The sequence below is a fragment of the Tamandua tetradactyla genome, chromosome 8 (genome assembly GCF_023851605.1).
Source record: "Tamandua tetradactyla isolate mTamTet1 chromosome 8, mTamTet1.pri, whole genome shotgun sequence".
Taxonomy (NCBI): Eukaryota; Metazoa; Chordata; class Mammalia; order Pilosa; family Myrmecophagidae; genus Tamandua; species Tamandua tetradactyla.
This window is the reverse complement of record NC_135334.1, coordinates 85035358-85046013: the sequence shown is the minus strand read 5'-3', so window position 1 is coordinate 85046013 and position 10656 is coordinate 85035358. Positions and strand designations below refer to the sequence as shown.

Here is a 10656-nt window from a genome sequence, read left to right as displayed (position 1 = left end):
AACACAGAGAAGGTGGTAATTGTATGTATTTCTTACACTAATAGCTATAACAGAACAGACTTCAAAAGAAATTTACTATTGGTGGTAATGAACGAATGGCATTAGCAAATGAGATGACTAGAACATTTGGGCTCATCCCTAGCATCGAGAATGGTGTTTTGAGACAACGATTAAGCTGCCTGCCTCCAGGTGGTAGGAGAACCTTTGGAATGAGCCAATTCTTATATGTGGGCCTGCATGATTTCAAAGTTCATTTATTCCTTCAACAAAAATTTATCGAGCATGTATTATATGCCCAGCACTGTGCTAGGTGCTAAACTTATAGTAATAATCAATGCAGACATCATTCTTGCCCTCGAGGCGCTTACAGCCTAGTGGACATAGCCAGATATAAACAAATACTCATAGGAATAAATACATGATTTTAAACCGTGGTAAATTGTTCTGAAGGAAAATCAAGACTAAATAGAGCTAATGTTCCAAATGGAGGAAACGTATGCGCAAAGGCTCAGAGCTGGGAAAGAAGTTGGTACATAAGAGAAAAGGAAAGGAGGCTAATTGGGTTGGAGCTGGAATGTCTTGAGTGATGGAGAAGAGTGGCATGCAATGAGATGAAAGAGATCATTCGGGGTCAGTGTAAGGAGGACCGTTCTGGCCATGGTGCAGATTTTGCATTTTATTCATGGTAACATAGGAAACTATTGACAGGTTTGAAGATGGGAGAGACATAATCTGACATATATTTATTTAAAAGATCATTTTGACCATTGAATGTGGTAGATGGATTAGAGAGAAGGAAGAAGGGAAAAGTGCAGTGGGGGCACCCTGGAGAGACTGGAGAGGGCCTAATTCCCCATAATGTCTACTACCCTCCCTCTCGCCCCCACCACACCCTACTCTAAGCTGCACCAACAAAACTGTCTTCATGGACTTGTAACCTGTTTAGTTGCATAGGGCCTGCACTTCCTAGGGGCCCACATCTTAATGCTCTGCTGTTCCTGTTTTGAAATTCTTAATACTTTTCGAGAGGGAGTCCCACACTCAGCATTAGGACCCACAAATTACGTAGCTGGTCCTTTTCACCAAATAAACACACAGTCTAAGTAAAAGTAGTCTGTAAACTCTCACAGCACCTATTTATACCGTAGCTACTACTGTAAGACAGTACTTTAAATGAGTATCAAGAGTCAACCATTTATCTTATCACACACCTAAAAGCAACTGCAGTAAAATTTCCATCAGCCATCCCCAAAGTCTCCTCCCTGCACCCCAAATGTATACTCAAGATAGAAATAGTGAGTTTGCTGTACAAGTTTAATTCTAAGATAAGGGCCAACAGCCCATTCTTACACTAGAGTACTACCCTAAAGTTTTACTATATAGAAAGCCTGGAACTACCAGTGAAGGAGGGGACTGGCTAGGAAGTTACTGTAATAGTCAGAGTGAGAGGTTGTAGGGGCACAGACTAGTGTGGTGGCAGTGAAGGCAGAGAGAAGCAGACATGTTTAAGAAGTAGGATCAAAAGGACTGAGTGACATTTGGTCAAGTTTAACTCTCATACCTCCCCTCTGAAATGTAGTGGCTAGCTACAGGAAGCACTTGAAATGATAGTACAGATCAACCACTCACCCAGTACAGCCTGCTGCAGGAGCAATGGGCTGATGAACCTTGCACCCTAGTAATCAACTCCATTTTGTCTTCAAAAGCAGAAAAGGCACCTACTGTGTGCACATCATCATTGTGTTGCATAGCTTCCTCTTTTTCTGCTCTTGCCAGCCTTCACTAAAACTAAAATCTGGGCTTGTTTAACTCCCTCACTCTTTGGTGAAAGGTAATGCTAGTTATCTCAGGGGATGGTGGGCTTCAGCCAACATCAGGCTGTCTTGTCAATGTTTATTAGTTTCAGCACCTGGCAGCTGTTGGCTGAGAAGCAAAGCACAGCTCCAGTGTATACCAAATATGTTCACATGTATAAATAAACACATACTGCCAGGATATGTCTACATGTATTGAAATCCCTAAGCTACAGAACACCCATTTGCAAATGGTCTGGCAGCCTACCTATGACCTGACAGATGGAATATACCTAAATGACAGCACTTTGATTATTACCTTAATTCAAATCACTAAGCTTTGGCTTAAAAAAAAAAAGATAATTTAAACCAACAATTGCTAATAAAACTAAACCCAACACATTTAAAAAGTAAAATGCGACCCCTACCTTATAGCATATAAAAAAATGAACTCAAATGGACCAATGAGTTAAAACTATAAAACTCTTAGAAGAAAACATAGAGATAAATCTTCATGACCTTGAATCTGGCAATAGATTCTTAAATTGACACAAGAAGCCTGAGCAACAAAAGAAAAAATAGACAAATTGAACATCAACAAAATTAAAGACTTTGGTACATCAAAGAACATTATCAAGAAAGTAAAAACCCAACTTAGAGAATGAGAGGAAGTATTTGCAAATCATACATCTAAAGGTCTAGTGTCAGATACATGAAGAACGCTTACAACTCAACAAAAAAAGACAACCCAATTAAAAAACTGGCCAAGGACTCAAATAGATATTTCTCCAAACAAGATATTCAAATGGCCAGCAAAAACACGAAAAGATTCTCAATTCCATCAGCCATTATGGAAATGCAAATCAAAACCAGAATGAAATACTATTTCACACCTACTAGGAAAGCTATAATAATAAAAAAAACAGAAAAATAGCAAATGTCGGTTAGGATGTAGAGAAATTGGAACTCTCATGCATTGCTGGTGGGAATGTAAATTGGTTCAGCCCCTGGGGAAAAGAGTTTGGTGTTTACTCAAAAAGTTAAGCAAAGAAGTACCATATGACCTAGCAATTCCAAAAGAATTGAAAACAGGAATTCAAACAAATAGTTACGAATGAATGTTTATATGTTTATAGCAGCACTACCCATAATAGCCAAGAGGTGGAAACAACCCAAATGCTCATCAACTGATGAATGCATGAAAAAAATGGAGTATTATTGAGCCATAAAAAGGAATGAAGTACTGATACATGCTAAAATATACTTGAATCTTGAAAACATTATGCTAAATGAAATAAGTCAGACACAAAAGTCATATATTATATACCATTTATTTGAAATATCCAAAATATGTAAATCCATAGTAAGTAAATTGATGGTTGCCAAGGATTTGGGGGGAGGACTTGCTCAGTGGTGTGGGGTTTTCTTGGGGTGATGAAAATGTTTGGATTTAGATAGAGGTCGTAGTTACACAACATTGTGGATGTATTAAATGCCACAGAATTGTACAGTTTTTTAGTTAGTTTTGTGACATGAATTTCATCTCAATAATAAAATAAAATAAAATAAAATGGAGAAGGAAATACCATAACTGTCCTAAAAATCCAAACGGCTATTATACAAAGATTTTATTTTATTTTCTGGGTAGTGCCAAAGGCAGAATCAGGGGAAGAAGTTGCAGGAGGACAGCTCTAACATAATTAGGAAGAACTTTCTCACAACAGATATGTTAAACAATGAAATGGGCTGCCTCCCAAGGAAGTACGGTTACTCTACTGAAAATAATCAGATTGAAAGGAATTTATAAAGAGAATTTCTACATGGGGTATGATTCGAGACTTTTTCGAGTTATTTCAAGATCATGTTTTCCTCCCTCCACCCCTGCAACTGGGCTTATTCAGTTAGACCAATAGCAATATACAAATGAATTCCCAGAGATCCTTGTAGAGAGTAACAGTTTAGCAAGTGCAGCCCAACCCTCTCAATCTGTAAATGAATAAAGTGTGGCAGAGAAAGAGAAGTGATCAATTAGAGTAAACCTTCCGGAGCAGAGAAGGCAATTCTCTGGACTGGGAGTTCAGAGATCAGACTGTTTCAGCTTCCTGCTGGGGTGGGGGTGGGGGGGGGCGGGAAGGAGGGGGAGGTCCTCATTCGATCATTAAAAATATTTAAGTATCTACTATGTACCAAACACTTTACTAAGGGCTCTTATATGTAAAACTTAAGGGTCAAACCCTCAATTAATAGTGAGTAGTGATAAGCAACCACGAAGATGACCACATTTGCAAACCATGGAGAGCCCTCAAACATCACTCTACCACTTCCTTGTAACATACTCTATTCATGAAATACTAACACACGGCAAAAGTAAACTCACCTGGTTGTTGCTACAGCCAAATGCGAAATGATCATTAAGAGGTGCAGCAACAAAACAAAACAAAACAAAACAACAAGCGATTTGATAACCCCTAGACTGGAATATAATATCCGCTGATTTATTTTTTTTGTTTGTTTGAGCGGGGAAGCTGAAAGTCAATATCTACTCTGACTGCCAGAGGCCTGCGACCACTGCAAGGGTGAGAAAATCGAGTTGTGCGCGCTCCCGGGGAGAGGCTGGACTCCTCCCTTGGCCTCGGTGGGACCAGCCCAGCTAAGGGGGAACCCCGGGATGCCGCATTCCCCAGTGGAATCCAGCTCCCCCCGGCGCTCAGGGGGAAGCCCAGGGCAACAGCCCCCGGCCCACCCAGCAATGAAGCCCTCGGCGCCCCTGAAGATTGCGCAAAAGCCTCTCCCTCCTCCGCCTGCTCGATGGCATGTTTCTAAAATTCCCATTCGCACAACATAAACAGGAAACGTGCAGCAAAAGCCCTAGCGGTGCAAATTCCATGCTTCCAGCCGAGGGCGGGAGAATCTCTCTTGGGGGGGCGGGGTGTGGGGTAGGGAAAGCAGCAAACTTTCCAAGCGACCCCTCCCCCTCCCCTGTCTCTTCTTCCCAGATTCAAAAAGATAAAACAAAGGAGGAAGGACCCCTGCTTTAGGAAAAATAGGGGAGAGGAAGGGAAGCCAGGCCTCTAAATGAACCACCTCCAGCAGCTACGGTAGCAGCGCGTGTCAGGAATATGCCCAGCCGCCTACTCCCCAAAGCCCACGGTCAAATCCTCCAGCTGAGGGTGGGGGTGGGTTCATCGTCGCGGCTCAGGACCACAGAGCCGGAGCGGGTGGGGGCAGAGGCGGAGCGGGAGCTAGGCGCAGCGCAGGCGCAGAGCGCGCCTCGGTTGTCAAACATGGCTGAAGTACAGCCGCTGCCGCTACTGTTGCTGCAGGGAAAATGCTGAGCCCTCCCCGGCGGCGGCGGCGAGGGCGGCGACGGGGACCAGCTTCCCGGGCGCGGCGGCGGCGACCATGGCTCGGCTGGCTGACTACTTCATCGTAGTCGGTTACGACCACGAGAAGCCAGGTAAGGGTGTGGGGCGGGCGCCGCCCCCGGGCCTCCCCGCCCCCCGACTGCTGTCCAGTGGCCTCTTCGGGGTTGGACGTCGGGGAGGGCCGGGCCGGGCCGCGGGGGAGCCGGGCGGTCAGTGTCCGGCCTTCTCGGCGGGGCTGAGCCTCGCGGTGGGCGTGAAGGACCGGCACGATGGGAGGGGGAGGGGAGAAGGTCGCGTCTCCCGGGGCTCAGGGAGGACAAGCTTGGCCCAGCAAGGTGCAAGACTGGCGCCGCGACCCTCTCTATGGAGCTTTCTCGAGCCCGGCGGGCTTCAGGGGCAGCACCCTCGTAACCGTGGGATTGGGCCCAGGACCGCAGGGCTGGGAGTGCGGAAGCCAAATGTGCTAGATTCCTCAGGGATAAATTTCTGCCCTGCATCCTGAATGAGTAATGAGTGATGCAGAGGGCTGTTCTCTACAAAAGGAAGTGCTGAGAGTCCCGTGCTACCTCACTACTTCGCAGTTGGCCTAGTGATTGCCCGGGTGAACGCATGGTAATGGGGAAGGGGAAAGAAGTCTTGCACTTTGAAATATTTCTAGGAAATGTGCACAACTCTTCCAAGACAAATGTGATGCGTATTTCAGAATGAATTTGAACATTATCCATTTTGCATAAGGACAGCTCTGACTGCTAAGGTGATCCTGTTTCGCTTTACTGTGCCTTTTAATTGTTCTTTTCATTCCTGGAGCAGTGTCAAAAATTTTTCCATTCGCAAGGGACAATTTGGCAAATGCATTGCATTTTGCTGTTTAGTTGAAGAACTAACACAAGAGAATTAAGGCTTTATGCATGCTTATTTTTATGTTTGTATTCCTTTTCAATACTATATAGCTAAGCATAATGCAATAAATTGAGGTGGGAGTTAACCCTAGTTTCAACATTTGCAAGGAATTTTAGATAGCAGCTATACAATCCCTTCATTTTTTAGAGGAGTTGCTGAGATTGTGTTTTGTTGATGGTTACACCCTTTGATAGCATCAAAATATCATTGTTCTACTCACTCTTGGTCTGCTGCCTTTACTGTTGGTCTTAATAACTTTCACTGGGAATCTTTTATATTTTTTCATCTTTGACCACTCATGATCTGATTGAGGTCAACTGTTAGGAAAAGGGCTTGGGCTATATATAATCTTCTCATTCCAAAATTTCGTAGTACTTAGTAATTTTTCATAGTTTGGTGTCTCTTTCCTACAAAGATTACTAGTATGGCTAACTATGGTTTATTTCTAGCTGTTTAGTTTTTAGCTAGGTTGTTTTTTATTCCCCACATTTTAGCAAATTTTTGAAACAATCACAAACTTGAAGTTACAGGTACAATACAAATACGTTTTTTACCCCTGAACTATTTGAGAAGAAATTGCTGACCCCGTGTTCTGTCACCCCAGAATGTTTTAGTGTACATTTTCCACAAACTAGTGTATTTTACATAATCACAGTATGATCATTTCCCACAAACTAGGGTATTCTACATAATCACAATATGATCAGCAAACTCTATATTGTAATACTACCTTAACACTAATACAGTAGTCCATCTAATTCTCAGATCTATTCACATTTTGTTGATTGTGCCATGAATCTTTTTACTGGTAATAGGGTTCAGGTCAGAATTACTTATTGAGTTTGTCATGTCTCCAGTTTCCTTCAATCTGGAACTGTTCCTTCATGTCTTAATTTTCATAACCTTGACACTTTTTAAAGATTACATTCTGTATTTTGTAGAATGCCCTTCAATTTGGAATTATCTGTTCCTTCATGATGAGATACAGGTCATACACTTGGGCAGGAATAACACAGGTATGATCCTGTGTTTTTATTGTACCTTATCAAGTGGTACGTAATTCAATTTGTCCCAATATAGGTGATTTTCACTTTGATTACTTAATATTATTAAGTGGTGTCTTCCAGACTTTTCCCACTATAAGATTACCATTTAATATGCAGTTAAATAGGTTTTGTGAGGAGTATTTTGAAACTGTTACTGTCTTGTTCCATATCAAATTTATAGTGTATTCATTTATTTGTTTATATTTATATGAATTCATGGTTTTCTGTGGATTATATTGTTATTTCTTTTGATGTTCAAATTGTTCAGGATTTGGCCAGAAAGAACCCATTCAAGCTGGCTTCTGTGTCCTTATGACGTATCCTCATCCTTTGAGCACATCCTTACTTTTTGGCAGAAGAAGATATTCTGGTATTGTCTTGTATTTTTCCTGATTTAATCCTGGAATCAACCATTTCTCTAGGAAGCCCAATAAGGCTCTGATGCCCCATACTGGGCTGCCTCCATGTGAAGGCATTATATCCTTCCCGTTCCATTTGCACTCTGGTGCCCCATCCCAGGTTGCTCCTCTGCGTTGATGCCTCCTTGCTTGGCCTTTGACTACCATGCTTGGCTGTTCCCCCACCACATGGACTCCCTCCTTAGTTCACTGGGGTTCTGATGCACCCATGCCCTCACTCCTGAGCAACCCTGACTACTCCCCACCCACAGCGGAATAGGAAAAGAGTATTTTTTTAAGTAACAAAAGACAGAAGGCTGTGTAAGTTGTAGAATCTTGATAGTGAAATGTATCACTGTTTTTAACTTGGGATAATTTTTCTTTAGTCATGCTTATGGAGGTATAATTACACGTGTTAGAATTACTCTTTTGAATGAACAGTTAGATAAGTTTTGACAAATAAACTTGTACCACCATAATGAAGATATAGATATAGAACATTTCCATCCTTCCAAAAGGTTCCCTCATGCCCTTTTGCGGCCAGTTTCCATCCTAGCTTCTGGCAACCAGTGATCTGTTTCCTGTACATATGGTTTTGTCTTTTCTAGACTCATGTAAATGGAATTATACAATTTTTACGTCTGGCTTTTTTCACTTAGCATAATGCTTTTGAGATTTATCCATGTTGGGTGTATCAGCAGTTGTTCCTTTGTATTACTGAATATTATGGAAATTGTTTATCCATTCACCAATTGGTGGACATTTGAGTCTCCAGTTTGGGGCTATTATGAACAAAGCTGTTATGAACATTTTGCATACAGATCTTTGTGCCTTCATGTGTTCTCATTTTTCTTGGATAAATACTTAGCAGAAGAATTGCTGAGTCATATGATACGCATTTGTTTAACTTTGAAAGTAACTACCGAAGTGTTTTCCAAACTGGCTGTACCATTTTGCATTCTCGCCAGCAATATATCTTAGTACCAGTTGTCCTACATATTGTCAATATTTATTTTAGTTTATTTCATTTCACTTATTATTTTTTTAAACTTTTTTATTAATTAAAAAAAATTAACACACAAAACATTGATATCATTCCATTCTACATGTACAATCAGTAATTCTTAATATCATCACATAGTTGCATATTCATCATTTCTTAGAACATTTGCATCGATTTAGAAAAAGAAATAAAAAGACAACAGAAAAAGAAATAAAACGATAACAGAGAAAAAAAAAAGATTATACATACCATACCCGTTACCCGTCTCTTTCATTTACCACTAGCATTTCAAACTAAATTTATTTTAACATTTGTTCGCTCTATTATTTATTTTTATTCCATATGTTCTACTCTTCTGTTGATATAGTAGCTAAAAGGAGCATCAGATACAAGGTTTTCACATTCACAGAGTCTCATTGTGAAAGCTATATCATTGTTCAATCATCATCAAGAAACATGGCTACTGGAACACAGCTCTACATTTTCAGGCAGTTCCCTCCAGCTTCTCCGCTACATCTTAAACAACAAGGTGATATCTACTTAATGCATAAGAATAACCTCCAGGATAACCTCTCGACTCTGTTTGGAATCTCTCAGCCATTGACGCTTAGTCTCATTTCACTCTTCCCCCTTTGGTCGAGAAGGTTCTCTCAATCCCTTGATGTTAATTCTCAGCTCATTCCAGGGTTTTTCTCAGTCCCTTGATGCTGAGTCATTCCAGGATCTCTGTCCCACGTTGCCAGGAAGGTCCACACCCCTGGGAGTCATGTCCCATGTAGACAGGGGAGGGTGGTGAGTCTGCTTGCTGTGTTGGCTGGAGAGAGAGGCCACATCTGAGCAACAAAAGAGGCTCTCTTGGGGGTGACTCTTAGGCATAAATTTTAAGTAGACTTGACCTATCCTTTGTGGAGTTAAGTTTCATATGAACAAACCCCAAGACTGGGGGCTCAGCCTATAGCTTTGGTTGTCCACACTGCTTGTGAGAATATCAAGAATTCAACTTGGGGAGGTTGAATTTTCCCCCGTTCTCACCATTCCCCGAAGGGGACTTGCAAATACTTTTCCACTCATGATCAAATCACTCTGGGATTCATCAGGGCATCACTCTGGACAAACCAACAAAATCTCATGTGCTACCTGAGATTCCAAGTACTTATGACATTCAATCAAACTATCTACATGAGTTATATTAGGAAATGCTTTAGTCAAAATCTAAATTTTGTAGCAAATAAACATTTTTTGCTTTAGTCTCACACATAAGGTGACATTTTAAAGTATTAATTATCATCTATTTTCAGTACCCTGCAATAATGACGTTCCTTTGTTCTTCCTTGTGCAAAAACATTTTTAAAATTTGTACATTGTACATTTCACTATTATTATACACTCTAGGCATTCCTAGATTATACCATCTCGATCTTTACCATCTATCTTTCTTTCTGATTTCATTTATGACCCCAGCCCTCCTCCCTCTATCATTCTCACATGCAGCTTCATTCAGTGTTTTTATGTAATTACATTACAGTTAGGTAGTATTGTACTGTCCATTTCTGAGTTTTTATATTCAGTCCTGTTGCACAATCTGTATCCCTTCAGCTCCAATTACCCAATATCTCACCCTATTTCTATCTCCTGATGGTCTCTGTTACCAAGGAAATATTCCAAGTTTATTCAGTAATGTCAGTTCATATCAGTGAGACCATACAGTATTTGTCCTTTTGTTTCTGGCTCATCACACTCAGCATAATGTCCTTAAGGTCCATTCATGTTGTTACATACTTCATAACTTTATTCTGTTTTACAGCTGCATAATATTCCATCAAATGTATATGCCACAGTTTGTTTAGTCAACTGTCTGGTGATGGACATTTTGGCTGTTTCCATCTCTTGGTAATTGTTAATAATGCTGATAGAAACATTGGTGTGTAAATGTCCATTTGTGTCCTTGGGCTCGTGTCCTTTGAGTAGAGACACTATATATATGGGTCTTGTTTTTTAATCTATTTTGCCAGACTATGTCTTTTGATTGGAGAGTTTAATCCATTAACATTCCGTGTTATTACTGCATGGGTAGTACTTTCTTCTACTATTTTGCCTTCTGGATTTTATATGTCATATCTAATTTTCCTTCTTTTTACCTTTACTCATAGT

At 40.9% G+C, this 10656-nt stretch overlaps 1 protein-coding gene across 7 annotated transcripts in view; it reads left to right on the top strand.

Moving 5' to 3' along the window:
- The first annotated feature begins 5057 nt into the window (after positions 1–5057).
- Positions 5058–10656, top strand: part of SBF2 (SET binding factor 2) — a 685303-nt gene continuing 679704 nt past the window's right edge. For all 7 annotated transcript variants that reach the window (XM_077113970.1, XM_077113972.1, XM_077113966.1 and 4 more), the window contains exon 1: positions 5058–5250. In XM_077113970.1, the coding sequence (XP_076970085.1) occupies positions 5196–5250 (55 nt within the window). In that variant the 5' untranslated portion in view covers positions 5058–5195. The remainder of the gene's footprint in view (positions 5251–10656) is intronic.